Source organism: Oryctolagus cuniculus, chromosome 17 (assembly GCF_051225735.1).
Source record: "Oryctolagus cuniculus isolate XC-2025 breed Fujian yellow rabbit chromosome 17, ASM5122573v1, whole genome shotgun sequence".
NCBI lineage: Eukaryota > Metazoa > Chordata > Mammalia > Lagomorpha > Leporidae > Oryctolagus > Oryctolagus cuniculus.
The window spans coordinates 68,227,533-68,252,586 of NC_142883.1; the positions used below are offsets into that span (position 1 = coordinate 68,227,533).

The following is a 25,054-nucleotide window of genomic DNA, read 5'->3' on the forward strand; positions in this document are numbered from 1 at the left end:
GTTAAGAGAGAAATTTATAGCAATTGGTGCCTACATCAATGAATTGGAAACATACCAAATAAATAAGCTATCAATGCATCTCAAGGACCTAGTAAAGCAACAACAAAACAAACTCCAAATCATTAGGAGGAAATAATTAATATTAGGGAAAAATAAACATGATTGAAACCAAAAATACAAAAGATCAGCAAGATGAAATCAAAACAGCCTGGTATTGGTAAAAAAAAGAAAGAGAGAGAGAGAGAGAGAGAGAGAGAGTGAGATGTAGACCAATGGAAGGAGTAGAAACTTCAGAAATCATCCATGCATCTGCAACTAACTGATCATTGACAAAGGAGCTAAAATAAATCCTTGAATCAAGGGCAGTCTCTTCAACAAATGATGCTGGGAAAACTGGATCTCCACATACAGAAGTATGAAACAAAACCCCTACTTTACACCTTACACAAAAATCCATCCAACATGGATCAAAGACCTAAATCTATGATATGACAAAATACCATCAAATTACTAGAGTATACATTGGAGGAACTCTGCAACACATTGGCAGAGGAAGAATCTTATTGGAAAAGATCCCCAAAGCACAAGCAATCAAAGCCAAAATTGACAAATGGGATTACACCAAGTGGAGCAGCTTCTGCCCTGCAAAGAAAAAACTCAGCCAAATGAAGAGGCAACTGACAGAATGGGAGAAAACATTTGCAAACTAGTAATCAGAATACACAAAATGTCAAGAAATATAACAAGAAGAAAACAAATAATCTGATTAAAAAGGGGACAAAAGTCTTGAACAGCCTTTTTGTCAAGAGAGGAAATTCAAATGGCAACAAACACATAAAATAATGTTCAGGATCACTAGCCATTAGAGAAATGCAGATCAAACTACAATGATGTTTCACCTCACCGCAGTTATAATAGCTCCAATATAGAAATCAGCAAACAACAAATTCTGGCCAGGATGAAGGAAAAAAATCCTTAACTATCCTAATCCATTGTTGATGGGAATGTAAACTGGTGCAGTTACATTAAAAAAAATCATTATATGAAAAATTTATCTGTACCCCCATGTTCAATTCAACTCAATCTACAAGAGCTAAGATATGAGATCAACCCAGATGTCCATCAGTTGAAGACTAGATAAAGAAAATGTGGTATATATAACCAAGGAATACTACACATGTTCAAAAAAAGTGATATCCTGTTGTCTGAAAAAAAAGGATGCAACTGGAAATCATTATACTTAGTGAAATAAGCCAGTCACCAAAAAAAAAAATCATATATTATTTCTGATCTGTGGTAAGTAAGAGTACCTAAAAAGTAATCTATAGGAAGGAAGTTGACGTTTTTAATTCAGTGATTTTTCTTAAAGAACTGTTTTATTTATTTGAAAGACAGATTTAGAGAGATAAGAGCCAGAGAGAGGTGTTCCATTCCACTGGTTCACTCCCAAAATGACTGCAATGGCCAGAACTGAGCTGATCCAAAGTCAGGAGCCAGGAGCCTCTTCCAGTTCTCCCACGCAGGTACAGTGGCCCAAGGACTAGGGCCATCTTCTACTGTTTTTCCAGGCCACCACCAGAGAGCTGGTGGAAAGCAAGACTCCAAGCCAGAAAATGTGCAATCACTTGGCATAAGAAATAATGCCATCATCAGTCAACAAACTAACCAATACCTCTTTCAATAGAACCCATAACTCATGTAGGAAATGAACTCCAAAACAAAAATTCAAGGAATTAGTGGATTTCTGACAATAACTGTTCTCTCCCTGTCCCTGAGGATTGTTTGTAAATAAAATATATCACAATGAACTTTAGAAGAAAGAAATTTATTGAGGCATCAGTGATTAGAAACATTGGAAAAGCAAAAATGACATAAAACAAATAAACCAAAAGAATCATATTCCATCCATATTTAAGAAATGGCTTCCAGAGGCACATCACATTATTTATATTCCAACAATGATAATTATAAGAAAATAATTTTCATCTTTTAATACTTAGATATGGATCAGGGAGCTAATTGATCCATCTGTTGTTGACCCTACTAGCAAGTTTCTGTCAAGTTTCCCAGATATGATCAGTTTTTTTACTTCTACCACCATTTTGTGCTCATGTTTCATGAAATTCCAGTCACCTCCAGGTTGGCAGCAAGAGAATCTGGTTACCTATTGTTACTGTCAAAAATGTTCCAAGCTTAATGACTTAAAAAAAGGAAACTGTATACTGTTACTATTTGAAGGATAAAAGTGAAATCACTCTCTCTGGCTCAAACTGAAATGCAGGGAGTAAGGTCTGTGCTCCAGCCAGTATCTACAGAATAATCTTTTCATTGCCAACTCCAGCTTCTGGTAGCCTCTGTCTTTATGATTATATCACTTTCATCTTTGCCTTCATGATCACATTGATTTTCATTTTCTTTGAGTATAAACCTCCTTTTGCCTTTGGATTGTGAGCACACATGTGATTCCAGCCAGGACTACATGGAAAACCCCAGTTAACACAATCCAAAGGTCTTTAACACAATCACATATATAAAATATTTGGACATAATACTCCCACCTTCCATAAGAAATGCACCAACTTAGTTGGGGGCCTAGAAAAAGTCCTCAGCCATACAATATTACGGAAAATTAGTTCTGAGTAAGATGGAAGCCAACCCAGACAAAATGGCAGTCCAGCAAATTACTTGACCACACTGAAACTGCCAACAGCCACACCATTCACTTTCTTTTAAATTTCTGATTATACTAAGATTTGATTTGATGAAGACTTGAAAGAAGCTGAAGCACTTGAACAGGGACAATGAGCTTTGCCCAATGGGCAGAAATGGAGGTAGAAGGATGATATACAGGATTGTCCTCCAGATGGGAAATAAAAGAGACATTACAGTTAGATGATATCATAGCATTTGTAGCCCATCTATCATGGAATAGTCATGCAACTTGGGTAGACTGTCCATCCTAAGTGTATCCTGAGGTCTGAACTGAATGTAAATCTGATTAAAATCCAGAAAGGACTGTATAAATTGGGAAAGGAAGAAAACACACATTTTCAATAAAACTGAGGGTCACTTTTAGCAGTAGGGAGTAATACAACTCAAATCCTTGTCTCTGGGCAAGAAATTAAAGGAAGAAAAGAATAAAATAGGGGATCATAAATGAAATATTTCAAAATGGATTGCACACTCAGTAATACAGGAAAATTTAGGAGATAAAGTCTTGCAATTTATAGGATTTGAGATACTCCCATTATAGAATGAGGGTGATGTGTGCAAAAACTTCTACTTGAATATACAAACAGACCACAGGTAGTATAGTCTAATCCAGAAATGCACACATATAACTTGGAAGTTCACATGAGTATACAGGTGACCACATGCTCATTCCCTATACTGGATGAAACACTCATCACCCAGGGCTGGAGTACAGAATTATGGCTGGAACATGTGTCAGTTCATATGCCTATGGTCATATCACTTATTTGTACTACAATACTACAATGATGTGGAGAAAGAATCCTAGGCAGGCAATAACACTGCTATACAACAATAACTTTGCAATTGGTAAAGATATTCCAAGTAACTCTTACAATAACTGTTGAATCAACTGTTGCAACTGTTGAATATTTGTTAGCAAAATTTACACATGGAAGCATGGTTAGCCCATCTCAGTCACAATTCATCATGTGAATTGCCTAACACTTGATGAGGTGTGGTTGTATCTAAGAATTCTTCTAGACACATGACATTTTCAGAGACTTCTCCCTGTAATCTTGCTAAATTTTGCAGAAGCTTGCCTTACAGTTAAGGTTTTTCCAATTGCATTACAGTCAAAGGATTTTCCTTTTGCTGAGCTCTCAGTTAACTATTGAGAGATGACTTATGGTAATCTCATTTCTGAGTCACTTCTTGTGAACTGAAGACTGATATTTTAAAGCATTCCTTATATTTTTTTTTCTTTATGGATTCTTTGCTATCTATTGATATCTAATTTCTGGCTGAAGGTTTTCTCATATTTACTGCATTTGAAGGTTCCTCTTTTATGAATTCTGTACCAATGTAAGCATGAATCCCAGGAAAATACTTTTCTACACTCATTACACTTGTAAGAAACCCCCTGTGTGAATTCTTTGATTATAACAATTGATTTCTGATGAATGGCTTTTTTCACACTAATAACATTCATTAGCTTTCTCCCTTACATGAGTCCCAATTGTATGGGGGCATGGTTTCTAACAAAAGGCTTTGTCACAAGATTACATTGCTTTTGGGAAAAAGCTCTTCCATGTTCAGTATATTCTTAAACTCTTTCCTTTGTTTGAATTCCATGATGTGTTGTGAGGCATTACTTCTGACAAAAGGATCTCTTACATTTATTACATTCAAAAGTTTCTGTGAATTCTCTGATGTTATAAGGTGTGATTTTGGCAAAGAGCTTTCCAACATTCATTACATTCATAAGGTTTTTCCCCATGTAATGTCTGATGTCTTAAGAGGTATGACTTCCAGATAAAGGCTTTTTCACATACATTACATTCAAGAGGGTTTTCTCCTATATGAATTTGATGATATGCAATTAGGGTTGAATTATAGTTAAAAAGTTTGAGTCATTACATTCATAAGTTTTCTTCCCTGTGTGAATTCTCTGGTGCATTGAGTTCTCACTTATTGCCAAAGGCTTTTCCACATTCATTACATTCATAAGGCTTCTCCCCTGCATGAATTGTCTGGTGTTCAAGGAGGTCTGATTTTTGGCCAAAAGCTTTTCCATTAGTCATTAGCTTAATAAGGTTTCTCACCTGTGTGAATTCTCTGGTGTGTAGGAGTTGTGCTTTTTCATAAAAGGCTTTTTCAGTCATTACACTCATGACAATTCTCTCCTTTGCTAATTCTCTGACACACTGAGTTGTGACATATTTCCAAAGGCTTTTCCTCAGTCATTACATTCATAAGGTTTCTCCCCTGTGTGAGTTTTATGATGTATTACTAGGCTTGCCCTCAGGAAAAAGTATTTTCCAGCCATTACATTAATAGGGTTACTCTCCTGTGAGACTTCTGATGTCTGCCAAGGTTCGGCTGATTGCCAAAGGCTTTTCCACAGTCACTACACTTATAGGGTTTTTCACCTGTGTGAGTTCTCTGATGCGTTATGAGGTTTGACTTCTGGCCAAAGGTTTTTCCACAGTCACTACATTCATAAGGTTTCTCACCTGTGTGAGTTCTCTGATGCATTCTGAGGCTTGACTTCTGGCCAAAGGCTTTGCCACAGTCATTACATTCATAAGGTTTCTCCCCTGTGTGAATTCTCTGATGCATTATTAGGCTTGTCTTCTGGCCAAAGGCTTTTCCACAGTTATTACATTCATAAGGTTTCTCCCCTGTGTGAATTCTCTGATGTCTAATGAGGTCTGGCTGATTGCCAAAGGCTTTTCCACAGTCATTACATTCATAAGGTTTCTCCCCTGTGTGAATTCTCTGATGAATCATTAGGTTTGATTTGTGGCCAAAGGCTTTTCCACAGTCATTACATTCATAAGGTTTCTCTCCTGTGTGAATTCTCTGATGCATTATAAGACTTGATTTCTGGCCAAAAGCTTTTCTACAGACATTACATTCATAGGTTTCTCTCCTGTGTGAATTCTCTGATGAATTATGAGGCTTGACTTCTGGCCAAAGACTTTTCCACAGTCATTACATTCATAAGGTTTCTCTCCTGTGTGAATTCTCTGATGAATTATGAGGCTTGACTTCTGGCCAAAGACTTTTCCACAGTCATTACATCCATAAGGTTTCTCCCCTGTATGAATTCTCTGATGCATTATGAGGTTTGACTTCTGGCCAAAGGCTTTTCCACAGTCAAAACATTTATAAGGTTTCTCCCCTGTATGAATTCTCTGATGCATTGTGAGGTTTGACTTCTGACCAAAGGCTTTTCCACAGTCATTGCATTCATAAAGCTTCTGCCCTTTGTGAATTCTCTGTTGATTACTGAGGTCAGATTTGTTCAAAAAGTCTTTTCCATAGTCATTATATTCATGAAGTTTCTCCTCTGTGTGAATTCTCTGTTCTGTTATGAGGTATGGTTTTGGGAAAAAGGCTTTTCTACTATCAATACACTCATGAGGTTTCATCTGTATGTGAATTTTCTGTTGTCTAATGTAATCTGACTCCTGGTGAGTGGTCTCTCCACATTCAATACACATATTGGGGTTTCCCTGTGTGAGAGTACTGTGATGGATGCTATGGCAGGAATTACAACTGAATGATTTTTCACAGGGTTTACCTGCACAGGGTTTTTTCTCCAAATGCGGTCTCTGATTTATGGCAAGATGTGATCGGTAAATAATAGGCTCCACATACCTAACATATTCATAAAATTTCTCTCTTGTGTGGGTTTGTTGATGTGTACTGAGGTTAGAGCTTTCGTGGAAAGCATTTACTATTTGAGTTGCCTTTCCAACAGTGATAGCTGACTTATTACAGGTTTCTCCCTTACAAACCCTCTCAGATTTACAGAACATCTTCCTTGTGAAGACTTTCCCTTGTCCAATATGCTCAGATGTCTGCTTCACAGTCTGAATCTTGTGACACTGACTAAGAGGCTCATAGAACTGGAGAGAGTTCCCAGGCACCTTAGTGGCATCAAATTTCTCTTCAGCTTGCAGTTGATCAGACCCACTTTGGGGATACACATTGTGACATATATTGCATTCTTTGGGTTTCATTCTTAAATAATTTCTCTTTCTGATAATTAGTTTGGGAATATGGCTTGAAATTAAATTAAATATTTTTCTTAATTCAACTATCTTTGGAGTTGATGTCTTGTTATTTTTCTTGACATTAAGATTCAGACTTTTGTCCTGACATTCCTGGCTGTTGCTAACCAGGTCATCCCTTTTCACAGCAACTGAAATGAGAAAAAAACAAACAACCACTTCACTGAATCACATATAACTTTCTCCTTGCTAACTTATGTAAATGGAAAGTTACTTTGTATTCAAATGGCATAAGATATTAACAAAATTAATATGAGAAACTTAGTTATGGTCATTATATGGTTTTGCTCCTTAATATATTAATATATTGAATTGCATCAATAGGTCTCCCAAAGTTCAATCACGATCTTGTTCACTACCTGAATTCTGTTCAGGTATGGCAGAATGGCTTTTGTGGTAAGATGTATTAACCCTGCTTGGGATGCCTGCACCCAAAAGCAGTGCCGGTTTGAGACCAGACTCCTCTGCCTCCAATACAGCTCTGCTTTGAATACAGCTCTCTGCTTATGTAACCTGGGAGGCTGCAGATGATGGTTCATGTGCTTGGGACCCTGTGATGCACCAGAGAAGACGAGATAGAATTCCAGACTATTGGCTAAAGACTAGTCAGACCTAACTGTTGCAGTCATTTCTGGAGTGAGTTAAAAGATTTCTCTCTCCTCTCATTTTCATTCTGCTTTTTACAGAGATGAAACAACTACACAAGATTTCAATGAATGGACAAATATTTAGCAAAAATTTTCACCCATTGCCTAGCAACAATTTTTTTCCTTGTGCTTTTGCTACAGTTTATATTTATAAAAATTGTGTACTTTGTGCTTCTCTAATATTTCAGGCAGAAATATGAGAAAGTTTTACTGGATCATTTACTTTAAGGTGAAGAAGAATGAAATGTGCTTGTATTCTAAACAGGACCACATTTAAGGAACAGTATTTGAATGTATGATTGCCTCATGTTCAGTCTTCCCCAGGAAATAGCATTTGTAGGATTTTTCAAATGAAAAACTCTTTTGTTTCCACTTTCTGACAGCTTCCCCATATTCCTAAGTAAATCTGACATCTTCAGCATCTCATATTTGCTACTGGTACAGAAAAGCCACAGTATACTATCTTGGGTATAAACTTCCTACCAATTTAAAGAATATGTTTCTACAACCCAGGGTGTGTTCACTTTCTTTGAAATGTCTTTGCTAACTCATTCTGAAAACACCAACTGTGGTTATCTCCTCTCAATTCTTTCTATAAACATTCCTCTGTGATAATTTGAGTTTCTGGAGGCTTTTGATTAATTGTCTCCTATTTCCACAGAAAACTCCATTTCCTATGCTGTTTTGTCATTTTCTTGTTTCTCAATGACAATGAAAAATAAGAATTCATAATTCAAACTCTTCTCCCAAACAAATCTGAGCCATTCAACATGAATCTATAATGTTAGTTGACCTTGGAATTGAGAAACTCATGAATTTCTTGGTGAGTCTAGGATCACTTATTTTCATGTTCCTATACAAGTTCATGCTTAGCTTTATGATTTTTGATGTCACAGTACAGAGGCTTACTCCTGATCATCTTTTAGCATTTACTCATTTATTTACTTCAAAGCCAAAGAGACAAAGATTGAGGCACAAAGAGAATAAAAGAGAGGGTTGCCAGCCACAGGCTCACTCCTCAAATGTTTCCAACAATCTATCATTTTCTTATTTATTTGAGAGGCCTAGAGAAAAAACAAAAGGAAAAAGAGACAAAGAAAGAGAGCTCACAATTATTGGTGCAGTTATAAGATGCTTAAAATAGCAAGGTCTGTGCCTGGCCAAAACCATTAGCAATAAGTAAGAAAAAAGTTTCTATAACTGTGCAATTAGCAACCACTGAAGGAATTAATAAATGCATGAAGGAAAAGATATGAAAGTGTGGAGAATGACAAGTTAGAATTTATAGAATGAATCTAACCTGGAAAAAAGCCTTAGTAACACCAGAAAAGCATTGGAATTTTTTTTTAATACAAAGAACATCTTCACCAAGAAAAAAAGAGACAGACATTGGTATCCCTAGATATTCTAGAATACCAAATATACAAATCCGGCTTTCATCAGGAGAAAGATTTAAGAAAAATTCATGGAAAGAACACCAGTCAGCATCTGATGCACTGCTTCTACTTTGGCCTCCCTGCCCATTATGTGCAGACTGACCTGGAAGACTCTGATGTAGGCATTCTTCTCCCATCCAGGGCTCTGCTCCTTGCTCCAACTTCAAGATCAAGTCAGGTTTGGTCATGCAGTGCCCTATTAATGGAAACAATGTCAGATTTTGTGAACTCACAATCTTGGGTTATTTAAGACTACAGCTTGGTCCAGGTGCTCTGCAACAAAGGTACCAATTTGAACCCTTTCTTGATGTTAGAAATTCAGATTATTCATGTTCTCAAATTCTACACCTTCCAAACATTATACTTTATAAAGTGCTTATTTATTTGTCAAAGAGCAAAAAAATGTTACCATTGGGAATGTGATGGGTGTCACTCACCCAAGGAGAACAGGATGCTGTAGGTCTCCAGCATCACATCCCTGTACAAGATTTTTTGAGCATTATTCATGTTCTGCCATTCTTTCCAGGTGAAATACACAGCCAGGTCTTCAAATCCTATCATCACCTGCAATGGAACACTTCCAGTCAACATATGAACTCTGTCACAAAACAAACACTGAAAGTTTTATATCTTGTATACAGGTTTGAAGGAAGAAGGAAGGATGTGGTTTCATTTTAGATTTGAGCATTTGGACAACCACATTAGAAGCATTAAACAGGGAGTCAAACTATTGTCTGAAAACTGTGAAAAATGCCCAAGCTAGAGGGAAAGAGGACTTTCAGATCAAAAGGGCTACATCTGTCAAGGGGATTACATAACAGGCTGAAAGGGGGATAATACTGACTTTTGAGTGAACAATGTTAAAGTGAAGAATTTAGAAGTATGTAGGGAAAAAGACAAGAGCCTATCAGTGAAGCTTTAATGAGAATGAACACAGAAGAATTTCCAGGAAAACATCATCCACAGTCACTTCAAATATGGCAGAGGAGAAATAATTCAAAGGGAGGGCAGGCATTTAGTTTAGTGTTTATGACGCCAGCTGAGAAACCCTACTTCAGAGTGCCCAGGTTGGATTTCCAGTGCCTGTTCTAGTTTCCAGCTCCCAGCTAATGCAGAACTGGGGAAACAGTAGTGATGCCATCAATGAGGCATGCCTAGACTCCATTCCTAACTCCTGGTTTCAATCCTGCCCACCTCTGCTTGGTATCATTATTTAGGGAGTGAATACATGCATGGGAGCTCTCTCTCTCTCTTTCTGTCCATTAACTTCTTCTGCTATCAAGTTCATAAATATTTTTAAATAAGAGAGAACATTCATTTAAGACAGACAATAGAAAATAGCTTTTGGCTTTGTCTATGACTATTCTACTGATGAACATCTGAGGAACTGAAATAACATTATGTCAAATTAAAGGAAAAGAATGGAATTATTTGCCCAAAAACAGTACTTGGGGAAGTCCACACTACAATCTGCATTTCTGACTAATTGAGAGAAATGCATAAAGATTTGTTTAAGAAACTGCAGTAGGCACCAGCAATGTGATGTAGCAGGTTAAACCTCCATCTGCAATTCTGTCATCCCTTGTGAGCTTACAATTTGAGTCCTGCCTCTCCATTCCAACCCAGCCCCATTGCTGATATACCTGAAAGAGTACTGAAAGACAGGCTGAGTATTTGGGCCCCATCCCCTAATATGGGTGACCAAGATGGAGTCCCAGGCTATTGGTTTAGCCTGACCCAGTCCCAGCCATTGTGGCCATTTGGAAAATGGAGCAGAAAGATGGAAGATATCTTTTTTTCTCTCCCCCCAGTCTCTCCCAATCTATGTAACTTTGCCTTTCAAAAAAATAAATAAATAAATCTTAAAAATACAAAATAACCTGCACTAGACTCTTTTTCCCACATTTTGGATCCTATACCTGAATCAAGTTCATCTCTTCAAAACTATTAAAGACTGCATTACTCTAAAAATTCAGAAACGAACTTAACTGATCTGTGTTTTAGTACCAGGCAATTTTTACCTTTGTAGAATGCTAACTGTTTATTTTCAGAGTAGCACTAAAACACTGACCACTACATCATGTATGTGACAATAAAGACAGTTTTTGACATCATGATCCAAAAAATTTTGGATATTTTGCACTGAGGTTTAACTCAAACATGTAATATATATTTTGTCATGGCAACAGAAAGAAAAGAGACCAAATTGCCCTATCTTAGATGAATGCAATGTTTCATAATCATGCCACATTTGTCATTCATCTTATTTGTGGATATTCTCTGAGAATAAAATTATGTTTATTTTCCTTTTTAATTAATAAACAATTATAGATTTCCTAAAATAAAAACTGACTATAAGCTGAGGAATAATTAAGAAATCCGCTTCCAGGTGATGTATTTTCTTTGCTCTTGGAAATATGTGAAGGTGCCCAGAGTCACACCTGGAAGAGAAAGCACTGTAAACAAATTTTGTAAAATAATGAGATAATAGTAAAAAAAAAAACTGTAAGGGCAACTACTCAAATAAAGGAGGTTATCAAAGAGATAAACATTATGTTGTCACTAAAATTTATTTTTTTAAGATTTTATTTATTTGATGAATGCAATTTTTACATAGATACAACTTTAGGAATACAGTGGTTCTTTCCCTCATGCCCCCTACCCTGCTCCCTTCCCACCTCCCATCGCCTTCATTATGGATAATTTTTAGTATGACTTTATATATAGAGGACCATCTCTATGTTAATCATAGAGTTCAACAATTTGCCCCCACACCCACACACAATATAGAGTACAGTTTGGGGAGAGAATCTGCAGTTGATTCTCATATTGCAATTCATTAGGGACAGATGTCCTACCTGGGGAGCAAGTGCACACTGACTACTATTGTTCCTTTAACAATTAACACTCTTTTTTTATGATGTCAGTGATCACCCAAGGCTCTTGTTGTGAGCTGCCATGGATATGGAGGCCTTTCATGACCATAGACCCTGTCGTTATTTGGACACAGCCATTAGCAAAGAGAATGTTCCCCTCTCCCTTCAGAGAAGAGTGTCTCCTTCTTTGATGACTCTTCCTTTCCTCTGTGGTCTCGCAGAGATCCTCCATGTAGGTTTTTTTTTTTTTCTTTTTCCACAAAGTCTTGTCTTTCCATGCCTGAGATGCTCTTTCAGGCCTTTCAGCCTTTCACTAAAGTTTACACTAAAGAAGTTATTTTGAATTTACTCTTTTTCTATGATTTCAAAAGTACCATACAGGATTCCATATATGTGTGTACACTAGAAAACTTCTTGTATTTTTAGACCTGAAAGTCTATAGAAAGTATGTAACTTACACTTCATATTTTTGGCCAAAATTGCATTGGAACAACCATACATAATATATATTTAATGTAGTATACTTTTCCAGAAATGATTTCAAATAACATCATTCCCTGTATCCATCCCTTCACAAGACCTTGGATTTCACCATTTCACTTCCTTCACCTATGAGACATCAGGACATGCGAGAAGCACACATTGTAAAGCATTTGCCTTCTCAGGTTTTCCTTTTTGACACAGTTATCTTCTGGAAAACCCTGGGGCCTGCTTGTGGAAGAGGTAAGATCTAGCCAAGATTCACTACAAAGTACCATTTGAGTGACTGCTCCCTTTCCAACTTCCTGCAAAATCACATACTGAAAAACACCTCCCAGGAAGCAGTGCCTCAAGTAGGTGAAGGCCTTTGAGCCATATCAGAAATTTGAATTGAGTTATTTTTAAACAAAATTACTTATTTGAAACACACACACAGAGAGAGAGAGAGAGAGAGAGAGAGAGAGAGAGAGAGAATCTTCCTTATCCCACAAACTTCCAACCTAAATTCACCACAAATGTGCTCAGTTTCAGTAGACATGCTTACTGTGGACATGACATGTAGTGGAAGATGGGATCTATGTGTTCCCTTGACAAATACATAGCCTCCATCATTCAGATAGGACAGGGCACTACCTCTCAGCCACATTCACCCAGAACGTATTCTTGGCAACAGGTAACTGGAGTCAGAACAAATGACGACGCCTTGCCCTTCAGTTGGTGGCAGAGACGAGAGGGTTCCTGATGTTTCTATTTCATTGTGTCACAACAGGGGATAAGAAAGCAGACCAGGTTTCAAACAGCACCAAGTCTCTTTGCTCTTACTTTCTGTGGTATTTCTTTACTTCCCGTATGTCTTTGGGAGTTTACAAGAATAGCTTCTTATTTAGATTTTAAGTAATCCTCATCAATACTAAAAAATGTGTCCCCACTGCTACACACTATCATTTCCAAATTCTATGAATCATTCAATTTTAATGCTTATATGCTTAATTATTAATTATATTTGTAATTGCCACATACTAATGACAAATTAGCTTAAAAGAATTGAACTCAATAAAATGTAAGTCTCATAACTGATCCATGATATTATTTCTATGTTTTGGAGGCTTTGCAGAGGTTGATTACATGTGCCACTAAAATGCAAATTCATGTCCACTAAACTGGTGAAATCCAGTGCATGTTTTGAAAAACACACATAGTGATAAATTTGGAAAAGCTGTAAAGTACTACAAGTGGTTGTCAAAGAGCTGAAAACCCCACAATGACTCACTATGTCATTAATTTAGTATCTAGTGCTGAGAAAATCAGAAGTATTTGTGAAAATTTTGCTACAATGCATTACATTTATGATTTTCATGATCTACCTTTTCTATGTATAATGTAGTCCTGTGCTAGCTTTGAGTAACCAAAATTTAAAATGTGAAGGTTTTTCAATATTTTATAAAGATTTATTTTTTATTTGAGAAGCAGCTATGGACATAAAGAAGGAGAAGCAGAAAGAAGGGTCTTCTATCCACTGGTTCGCTCCCCAAATGGCCACAATGGCTGGACCTGGGATGATCCAAAGCCAGGAGAGAGGAACATCCTCTAGGTCTGCCACATGGTTGCAGGGGCCCTAGAGTTTGGGCCATCTTTCACTGCTTTCTTGGCCATTACCAAGAGCAGAACTGGAAGTGCAGCAGCTGGCACTTGAATTGGCACCCATATGGGATTCTGGTGCTGCAGTTGAAGACCTAACATACTATGCCACAGCATTAACCCAGTGAATGGTTTTGGGAAGACATTCTTCATGTAGCATAGCCTGTAATAATGAAAGGTAAGATTTAGGTTTTATTTTCCACACATCAGTATTTATCTTTTAGCAACTATAAATATTGAATATCATATATATATATATATATACACATATTTTTGTAGTTGCAGATTCTGTTGTCATTCTTTCCAGTACTCTTTTTAATGGTTTGCTAATTTGCCACCTTATGGTTATTATATTGATGTTACCTATAGGTAGCAATCATTAGGCATTTCCACTGTAGTATGTATTTATATGTGCAAGATTCTTTATTTCTGTGTGTGTGTGCATGCATGCACAACTTTCAATGGAGTTAGTACTGAAAGTAATACTGTAAGAATCCTAACACTCATTTCAAAATCTCTATCCTCCCCAGAGATGGCTGTCTGTGAGTCAGACCATGTAGCCCCTTTAAGTGTTATAGACTGAAATGTACCACCCTAAAACTCATACCTTTAAGTGCTAACTGCCAATATGACTCTACCTGGAGAAATTGCTTTTGAGCAGATCAACTAATATATATGTGAGGTCCATTGACAGAAAGTCCTCTAGAAAAAAATCAAGCTTGTTATGACTTTGACCTTCTGTCTTCAATCTCCACAACTCTGAAAAGTAAATTTCTCTGATTAAAATCACACTATCTGTGGTATTTTGTTAGCAAACTAATACAGCCTCATTTCTGCAGTCATTTCCTGCAGTCACCTAGAAGGTCCCCACAATTATCAGGGAAACATAGAAATTGAAACTATGACTTCAGTTGGCCGAACATCTAGAAACACAATAAAGATATCAGATAAGTACCCTACTATCCTTCTCAATGACCCAGAAAAAACAAGAATGAGTCAAATCCAAGGGCAGTAAAAAAGTGAATAATAAAGATCAAAGCAGAAATAAATAAGGAAGAATCTTAAGCAATACTAAAAGTAAATAAAATGAAGAGGGACCAGCATTGTGGTATGGCAGGTAAAGCCACCGCCTGTAGTGCAGGCATTCCATATGGGAGCCAGTGCAAGTCCTGGCTGCTCCACTTCTGGTTCCGTTCTCTGCTATGGCCTGGGAAAGCAGTAGAAGATGGCCCAAGTCCTTTAGCCCCTCAACCCATATGCGAGACCTGGAAGAAGCTCCTGGCTTTGGATCAGTGCAGCTCTGGCCATTGAGGCCATTTGGGCAGTGAACCAGTAGATGGAAGACTGCCTCCCTCTCTCTATCTCTCTGTCTCTCTCTGCCTCTACTTCTCTGTAAGTCTGCCTTTAAAATAAATAAATCAATCCTTAAAAAAATGAAGAGCTGGTTCTTTGAAAAAAATAATTTTTCTAACTAAATTAAGAGAAACCGGAAATGATTCAAATGAATAAAAGTGAAGAAGAAAAGAAATAATATCTATTCAAACAGGAAAGTAAGAATTTAAATTTATATTTCTGTTTGCAGATAACATGGTTCTGTATGGGAATAAATCTAAGAACATCATCAAGAGAATTCTGGAACTGATAAATGAATTTAGTAAAATTGACAATACAAAATGAATTCAGTAGCACTTTGGTATATAATAGTGAACTCAGTGGGAAACAAATTTTAAGGACAAACATATTCATAATTGTCACAAGAAAATAAAATGCCATGCAATAATTTTAACCCAGGATAAGAAAGCCTTCTACAATAAAACCACAAAACAATGATGAAAAAATTATATATAAAAATTGGAAAGTTTTCTCTTTATCCTAGATGGAAATAATTTGTATGATTGAAGGAGGTAAAGAAACTCTTACTTTTTTCCTAATGAATTTGTTAGATTCTTAACCAGTGCCTGTTAGCCTTGCACAAACTTTTTTAAAAATTCTTTTTATTTTTATTTTTTTTTGACAGGCAGAGTTAGTAAGAGAGAGAGAGACAGAGAGAAAGGTCTTTTTTTCATTGGTTCACCCCACAAGTGGCCACTACGGCTGGTGCATTGCAGCTGGTGCGCTGCACCGATCCGAAGCCAGGAGCCAGGTGCTTTCTCCTGGTCTCCCACGTGGGTGCAGGGCCCAAGGACCTGGGCCATCCACCACTGCACTCCCGGACCACAGCAGAGAGCTGGACTAGAAGAGGAGCCACCACGACAGAATCCAGTGCCCAACCAGGACTAGAACCCAGGGTGCCAGTGCCTCAGGCAGAGGATTAGCCAAGTGAGCCATGGTGCCAGCCCACAAACTTTTGTATCACACTACTTTCCTTCTGCTGAACTTCTATTTAGTCTCTTCTCTGTGGCTTGCAAAAATAGTATATCTGCTGTATATCAAGGATTTTTTTTATTCCTTATTACATTCCTCCAAGAAATTATGACCCTCAAAAGATGCAGTCTGTAGTTTTCATGAGCCATGGTTTTCCATGTCAAGTAGTATATTAAGGGCAAGGCATAGAGCAGGAACTGAGCAAAAGTTCACAGTGATTAAAGCAGAGTTGGGGTCAGGGGTTCCCTGAAAAAGATGAAGATGGAGAAGCAGGCAGAAGTGAGATGTGGAAGAGTCATGTGGTTTAGATGAAGAAATGAAAGAGAAATAGGTGACAGCTATCATGTTTAGTTTTCTGTTTGGGGAATGGACTGAAGTTGAGAGCAAGAATGGGAACCATCTTAGATAACTATTGCTATTTTATTTATGTAGGAGACAGCAGATATAAGGAAGGTGGGACCAAGGAGGTAGCAGGTGGAATGAAGAGATTTGAAAAACAGCTAAGGAATACAATCATCCAGTCATAGATAAGTGAACAAAAAAAGGAAAGAATTGATTATTCCCAAATATTTACCTTTTATAGAAAGTTGAATGTTGGTGATATATTCTGAGATAAGGTTTACCAAAGGGGAAGCAAGTTTTACTTTTGTTCATATTGATTTTGAGGAACTCGTGAAGGTCATAGTTGTATATATGAGTTCTATGTTCAGGGGAAATGTAAATTTATTTAATACAACATAAAGTATGAAGTCATGAGGAGTAGACGAGTTTAGCCAAGCACTGCATGTATTTGTAAAGTGTGTAGACAACCACTGCAATGGTAAGCATCTGAGCAATATCAATATTTGATTTTAAGCAGATGAAACTGCAAATGAACTGAAAAGGAGTAATCAGAAGTGCAGAGGAAATTGAAGGAGATGAGATACAGTGTATGCTGAGGGAGTCAGTGTTTGAGGAGGGAGCTAGGAAATGTGTCAGATGATGTCTTCTAAACCCATTCTTCGTTCTGATTAGTTATTTATCCCATTACTATGCTTCATTTTCATAACACAATTTATTCTCAATGAAAGTGTACTTTATGTTTTCTTGTAAGCATGTTGTCATATTAACCCTAAAGAGAAAAAGAGCCTGTATTCTGTGCCTAGAAGAGAGTTTGGCACACAGTAGAATGTTACAAAGTGCACTCCATAAATGAGGAATTAAAAACAAAAATTGCATTTAACCAACACAGTAATCACTAATGACCTTGGGAAGAGCAATATGAGGAATAGTGGAAATAAAAATAAGACTTCAATAAATTGAATAATAACAGAAAAAAATGGGGTGAATGCTTACAATGACTTTTTTGAGGACTATAAATTGATAGGGAGAGGGGCTGTCATTGTGGCATAGTGAATAAACTGCCACCTGTGAGGCCAGCATCCCATGGGAGTGTCAATTTGACTCTGGGCTACTCCACTTCCAACTCAGCCACCTGCTATTGCACCTGGGAAAGCAGTAGAAGATGGTCCAAGGACTTGTGCCCCTGCCTTTGATGTGGGAAACTCAGATGAAGCTAATGACTTCAGCCTGGCCCAGTCCCAGTTGTTGCAACTCTTTGTGGAGTGTGCTAAAAGATGAGCAATCTCTCTGCCTTTCCCTCTCTATATATAACTCTTTCAAATAAACAAATGAAATATTTAATAAACAAATAAATAAACCAATAAAAAATCCACAATATTATAGCATCTTATTCCAACAATATAAAAAAGAAAATAAATGCTAGAGAGGATGTGGGAAAAGAAAACCCTCATATACTACAGGTAAAAATGTAAATTAGTACAGGTGTTATGAAGAACAGTATGGTCATTACTCAGAAAACAAAAATTAATCTACATGACATAGTTATCTTATTCCTGGCTATACAGTAAAAGGAAATAAGAGTATCAAAGAGTCAGCAATTTTCCTGCAGTCACTATAATACAGTTCACAGCAGCCATGATTTAGAACCAGTCTAGCTGTCTATCAATGAGACAGTGGACAAGGGAACATCATTTGGACACAAAAAATAAAATATTTTTATATCTTTTAAAACATAAAGATATGATTAAATTAACTGAAATAAGCCAGACACAGAAACACAAATGTCACATGTTCCTTGTCGTATATTGAAGTGACAAAAAAATGGGTCTGAATTGTAATGAATAGAGGCTGAGAAGGGTGGAGGCTAGGGAGAGGGGGGTATTGGATAATAGGTAGCAAAGCACAGGGAGGCAGAAGTAACTTCTGGTGTTCCATAATACGGTTTGATGACTAGAGTGCACCATATTAGGTACTATGTAAAGAACTGGAGGAGAGGAGCTGGTAGGGTCAAATTATGAAGAGGAAATGGAAAACTAGTTATCTAGCTTAATCAGTTTCTGCCGTGTATATGTGTTCAAATATTGCACTATATCCTATAATAATGTATGACTAGTACACATTAATTAAAATTGCTTAAATGAAACTTTAAAAAGCAAAAGCATTTGTACGTACTAATAATGAACTACTAGAAAATGAAATTAGTAAAACACTTCCATGTATAGCAGCATAACAAACCGTTGGAAAAAATATCCTCCAGCACTCTCAGTGATTAGTGAAATACACAGCTTCCCACTTTAATTTTCTGATCAATCCTTACATGATTTACAACCAGATTAAACTGATATTTTGAAAATGCCACTGTGGGGAAACTGGAACTCAGATGGATCCTTATACTGGTGTATTCATTGCTCATACTGCTATCACCATGTTTTGGCTTCTCCTCCTCCCTCCAATCAGACAAGTGGCCTGAATTCACCTCCCTGGTGCCTCAACAAGTCACTCAGTATTTATATATCCCTTGGAAATTTCATATTCCTTATAGGCCCTGGCCTGAAGTGCCAGCATCCAATATGAGTGCCGATTCGAGAACCAGCTACTCCACTTCTGATCCAGTTCTCTGCTATGGCCTGGGAAAGCAGTAGAAGATGGCCCAAGTCCTTGGGCCTCTCCCCCATGTGGGAGACTGGGAAGAAGCTCCTGGCTCCTGGCATTGGATCCGCACAGCTCCAGCCATTGCAGCCAGTTGGGGAATGAACCAGTGGATGGAAGACCTCTCTCTCTCTTTCTCTCTGCCTCTCCTTTCTCTGTGTAACTCCGACTTTCAAATAAATAAATAAATCTTTAAAAAAATGAAAAATCTTGTGTCTTTTTTACTTGAGTATCTGAGTTCAATTCCTGGATATGGATATGGCTCCTGAATCCATTTTCCTATTAAAGCAGACTGTGGGAAGCAGTGGTGATTGCTTAAGTGATTGTGTTCATGAAACTCACATGGAAAACCAGGATGGAGTTCTCAGCAACCAGCTTTTGCCATGGTCCTCACCATGGCATCTGTGGGCATTTGGGTAGTAAATTAGTGGGCAGGAATCCTCTAAGTCTCTTCAATAAATAAACAAGAAATGAATTCATCAAAGAAAAAGAGTTACAGATTTAGATAACAGGTCACAAAAGGAGTGTAAAGTGCACTGGATTTGCCACTAACATTTTGAAGAAGAGGGAATGTTTTTTATTCCAAGGCCATTTGTATATTTATATCATTCATGGACCATATAAAATTACCAACTGAAAAATTAGCATACTGTAGATCGATTATCCATTCCCACCTCAAGTTGCCTTGGCAGGGCCAGAACAAATGATTACATGGACCTTACAATGGCCCACAGTATGGATATTCCCCACCTCTGATTTAGAGCAGAATGTTAACTAAAGCTCCGACTTTTTTACTTTCCTTATTGGCCCAGTCAGAGCCGATGTCCAACAAAGGTCTCTGGAACCAACTGTAGTTAGAAGAAGCTTCTTTCTATTTCCCTTATTTAACTTTAGATTGTACATTTTCATAGCCACTGATTCCACTTCAAAAGTCTACTTATGGGGGGGCCTACACTGAGGCCTAGAGCGTAAAGTCACCACCTGCAGTGCCGGCATCCCATACGGGTGCTGGCTTGAGACCTAGCTGCTCCACTTCCAATCCAGCTCTCCACTATGACCTGCAAAAGCAGTAGAAGATGGCCCAAGTCCTTGGGCCCCTGTAACCACATGGGAGACCCAGAAGAAGCTCCTGGATCCTGGCTTTGGATTGGTGGAGCTCCAGCCATTGTGGCCAACTGGGGAGTGAACCAGCAAGTGAAAGATTTCTCTCTCTCTCTGCCTCTCCTTCTCTCTCTGTATAACTCTAACTTTCATATAAATAAATATATCTTTAAAAAAAGTCTACGGATGGGCTAGCATTGTGGCACACTGGGTTAAGGTACCACCAGCAATGCCAGCATCCCATATAAGTACCAGTTCAAATCTCAGCTGCTCCACTTCCAATCCAGTTCTCTATTAATATTCCTGAGAAAGGCAGCAGAAGATGGCCCTACCCTGGCCACTGCAGTCATTTGGGGGGTGAAACAAACCTCGCTCTCCCTCTCTTTCTATCACTCTGTCATTCAAACACACAAAGTAAATGTTTTTTTAAAAAGTATTTTAAATGAGAAATGGGAGAAAGTTTATTTATCAAAGCAATGATAACATACAATAAATACTAGGGCTCATTAACTTCAAAAATATACACTAAATAGAAATTTAATGAAACCCAAATTATAACCAACAGCCATCATCTACTACAAATTAAAATCTTTATATTGAGAGTCATATCAGAAAAAAAAAATTATCCTCCCCTTTGAAAAAAGCCACCTGGGGCTGGCATAGTGAGTTAAGCAGCCTCCTGCAGTCCTGGCATCCCACATGGGTGCTGGTTCAAGACCAAGCTGCTCCATTTCCAATCCAGCTCCCTGCTAATGCACCTGGGAAAGCAAGTGCTTGAGCCAAGTGCTTGAGCCCCTGTACCCAACTAAGAGACTAGGAAGAAGCTCCTACCTCCTGACTCCTGGCTTCAGCCTGGCCCAATCCCAACTGTTGCAGCCATTTGGAGAGTGAACCAATGGATGGAAGACATCTCTCTCTCTCCCTCTCTCTCTCTCTCTGTAACTCTGCCTTTGAAGTAAATAAAACAAATCTTAAAAACAAAAAAACTATACAATGGAGTATTTTGGATACTCCCTCACACAGAAAAACCTTTGATAAACTGTATATGAATCCTCCTGGCTTAATGCAATTCAGAGAGGACTTCCTTCTCCTAACATGTGGCAGACATCAATGACTGCCATAAATGGTTAGATGAATGGACATCACCAGACTGCTTCCTCACATGGCACCTTTCCTTAAAGACATCACTGCCACATTCCCAGCTTATGTATCTCATGTGAAACATATCTCTTACACATTTTAAATAACATGCCAGAAACTTATAGCAGTGCAAGGAATGATGTGCCAAGGACAGCCAGTTAGCCTGACAAGTCTACGAGTCCTGCTCTTGGCTGCCCCCAAGTCATATTAATGGGCACACAACATGGTTGCTCAGAAAGTGCTCTTCCAGTTGTTTCATGAGTGTGAAGCAGCTCTTCCCAGCAGAAACACAAACTGCTCGTCCATTCACAAGCACTGTGGTAGGAAGTGCACAGGAGAAAAGGGCACAAACACCACACTAGGGTTGAGAGGAGAAAACCTGTCACACTAACACCCTCGATCCAGGATTCAGTTTCTATTTTGACTTCCTAGATGACCTCATTATGCTAAATGAGATTCATAAATTACTAATAGGTGACAAAACCACTCTAACAGAACACACAAGTCACTTACACAGTTATTCTTGTGAAAACTTCATTATACTCACAGTCAGTCAGCAACAGTTTTCAAGGCCACATCTACTCCACTATGTGGGCGGCTGTGTCGGGGGATGGGACACTTTTTCTTTTCCCTCTTCTTTCTTACCCCTCCTCACACTGACAACTTGTATAGAGGCTGGCACAGACCAGTCATTATGAAAATCTAATATCCTCCCATGTCAAAATGTCATGGACTTAAACACAGAACCTAAAATAAGAAAAGTAACTGGACTTCTTAATTAAAACAGTATGGTCTGTAAGATAATCAGCTTGAGGTATAGTGGGCTAAGCCTTTGCCCATGGCACCAGCATTCCAAATGGGCACCAGTTCTAGTCCCAGCTGCTCCTCTTTCAATCCAGCTTAGAGGAAGATAGACCAAGTGCTTGGGTCCCTGCACCCGCGTGGGAGATCTAGAGGGAGCTCCTATCTCCTAGCTTCAGCTCAGCTCAGCTCCGGCTGTTGTGGCCATTTGGGGAGTAAACCAGAGGATAGAAGACCTCTCTGTCTCTCCCTCTCTCTCTCTCTGTCTGCAACTCTGCTTCTCAAGTAAAATAAATAAATCTTTAAATAGCTTGGTGGAGCATTGGGTGACTATAAGGAACTGGGCAGAGAAAAAGTGTTACTTTTCTGTATGTATGTTTTTAGAGTTCTCTACTTTATGCAAACCCAGATTAAAATAGCTCTAGTTATTGACCCACACAGTAGACTTGCATTAACTTCAGTTCACTTCTCACTTTGCAAAGAGATCAGTGGCAGGTTATAAGAGTTGACATCTTTGCTAACAGAAGAGAGAAGGGTGAAGATAGAAACTGAAAAGCAGCCAAATAAATAAATCATCAGTTAGGTTTCCATGCCACAAACTCGCAAACTCCAAATTGAAAAAGTCTATTAAGTAAACACGGAAAAGACATCAAACCACAAAGCTACGGCATCCCCACCATGCTGCACCACCTAGAACAAGTCAGCCGATTAGGCAGGACTCCAGCTGTCAGGTATGTCAGCGGTCAGGTTGGCCCCCCCTCCCGGGCCAATGAGGTGCAGGGTGGAGACCAAGCAGATTCTACTCTGAGCCTTGTTCCCCAATCCCCTGCTACCCTTTGGCCCTTGTCTAAAGCCACCAAGCCCAGCCCTGCAGGGACAACCGCGGGAAACAGCGGGAAGCCTAGCCAGATGGAATTGTGCGACCCACCCTCCCTGTGAGTCAGGCTTATTGAAATATAGAGAATGCGAGGTTCACTGCCTTCCTTGGCTGTCCCTCTGCTTGCCTTGCTTGTAAAGCTCGCCCAACCCGTGCCCCCTCTCTAGTAACCACTACATAAGGCACATTAAGGAAAGTTTGAGCAAGGTAGTGCGCGGGACTGGTCGGGCGCTGGGAGGCGGGGAAGCGGCGGCGGGGGTGGGGGTGGGGCAACAGCTCGGGTCCCAGCCCCTACCGCGCCCAGGGAAGCCTCCAGGATCCCTGGGAAGCAAGCAAACAGCGTCTGGGATCCGCCGGCCGCCCTCGCATCCACCCCTCTCCCACAGATGCATCCGTGCCCCCTTTCTGTTCCCATACTTACCATGAAAAGTTCCAGGCGCACGTCCCCTTTCTTCAGGACAGACAGGGAGCAGAGCAGGAGTGTGGGGCAGGAAAAGTCCCTGGCACGTGTGACCTACAGGCGGTAGATCCTGAGGCGGAGTAGCAGAGGGTGACAGGCTGCAGGCTGCCTGGGATTGCACTGGCAGAGCAAGAGACCCGGCGAATGCAAGAGAAAGCAGCGCAGCCGCTCAGTGAGTGACCTTCGTCAGAGCCCTGTGGGCAGTGACGCGCAGGCGCACACGCCTTCTCCCGCATTCACCCGCACAGGCATTTGGAGCACGGAATACGTAAGGACACCGGGGACTCTGGGAAATGGAGTCCAGGATATGGCATTCCTAAGAGACCACTTGCCCCATCCCAAGGACTTCAATATGGGGTGGAGACAGACTGGAAACCAAAGGGTATTTGTTTCTGTTTACATCCCTCCTTCCCTTCCTTCCAATCCCAAAATCTCAAATCGGTGTTTTTCCCTTCCTGAACCAATATCTTAAGAGTGATGCCGACTGCTGCTAATTGATCCCCAAATCCTGGCTCCTTCATAAACTCTTGTCTTTTCCCAGAAAAATCTGACTTGCTGCTCTCTTCCTGGAAAGATTCTCTCAAATCATAAACGACTACAAATGCAACATAACTTTTATCGGAGGTGTAGAGGGCATGGTTTAACATCCAGATTTAAGGAAACAACTTTTATTTGCGTTGTATTGATGTTTAATATTCTTTTTAAGTCATTTGACATCATCCTTTAATTCATGAAGTACAGAAACGAACAGGGGAACTGGATACAGAACCAACATTGCCGAGTATCTTCTAGGAACCAGATTAAGAGACTAAATGCCTTACGTCATATCATTTACACCTTAGATTCTGTCCTGGTGATTGCTCCTCTTCCAGTCCAGCTCTCTGCTATGGCCCGGGAAGGCAGTGGAGGATGCCCCAAGTGCTTGGGCCCTGCGTCCGCATGGGAGACCAGGAGGAAGCACCTCGCTCCTGGCTTCGGATTGGTGCAGCACGCCAGCTGTAGCAGCCATTTGGGGGGTGAACCAATGGAAGGAAGACCTTTCTCTCTGTCTCTCTCTCACACTAACTAACTCTGCCTGTCCGAAAAAAAAAAAAAAAAGCATCATATACAGGGTGGCGCTGTGGCACAGCGGGTGGGGATGCTGCCTGCAGTGCTGGCATCCCATATTGGGCACCAGTTCAAGTCCCAGCTGCCCTATTTCCAATACAACTCCCTGATATGGCCTGGGAAAGCAGTGGAGGATGGCCCAAGTCCTTGGGCCCCTGCACCTGTTGTGGGAAACCTGGAGGAAGCTCCTGGCTCCTGGATTTGGATTGGTGCATCTCTGGCTGTTGAGGCCAATTGGGGAGTGAACCAGTGGATGGAAGACCTCTCTCTATCTGCCTTTCCTTCTCTCTCTGTGTAACCCTGACTTTCAAATAAATAAATAAATATTTTAAAAAAGCAATCATGTAAATAGGACTAAGTATT

General features: G+C 39.3%; 1 protein-coding gene across 1 annotated transcript; it reads right to left on the minus strand.

The window, feature by feature from the left end:
- Positions 1 to 1,968: 1,968 nt before the first annotated feature.
- On the minus strand, positions 1,969 to 23,864 carry LOC127486729 (uncharacterized). The gene is given in 6 exon segments (XM_089317152.1): positions 1,969 to 5,612; positions 5,615 to 6,904; positions 8,960 to 9,052; positions 9,294 to 9,420; positions 11,210 to 11,297; positions 23,546 to 23,864. Coding segments are annotated over 4 exon segments (2,100 nt in total). The 5' UTR covers positions 9,418 to 9,420; positions 11,210 to 11,297; positions 23,546 to 23,864; the 3' UTR covers positions 1,969 to 5,019.
- Positions 23,865 to 25,054: the final 1,190 nt, after the last annotated feature.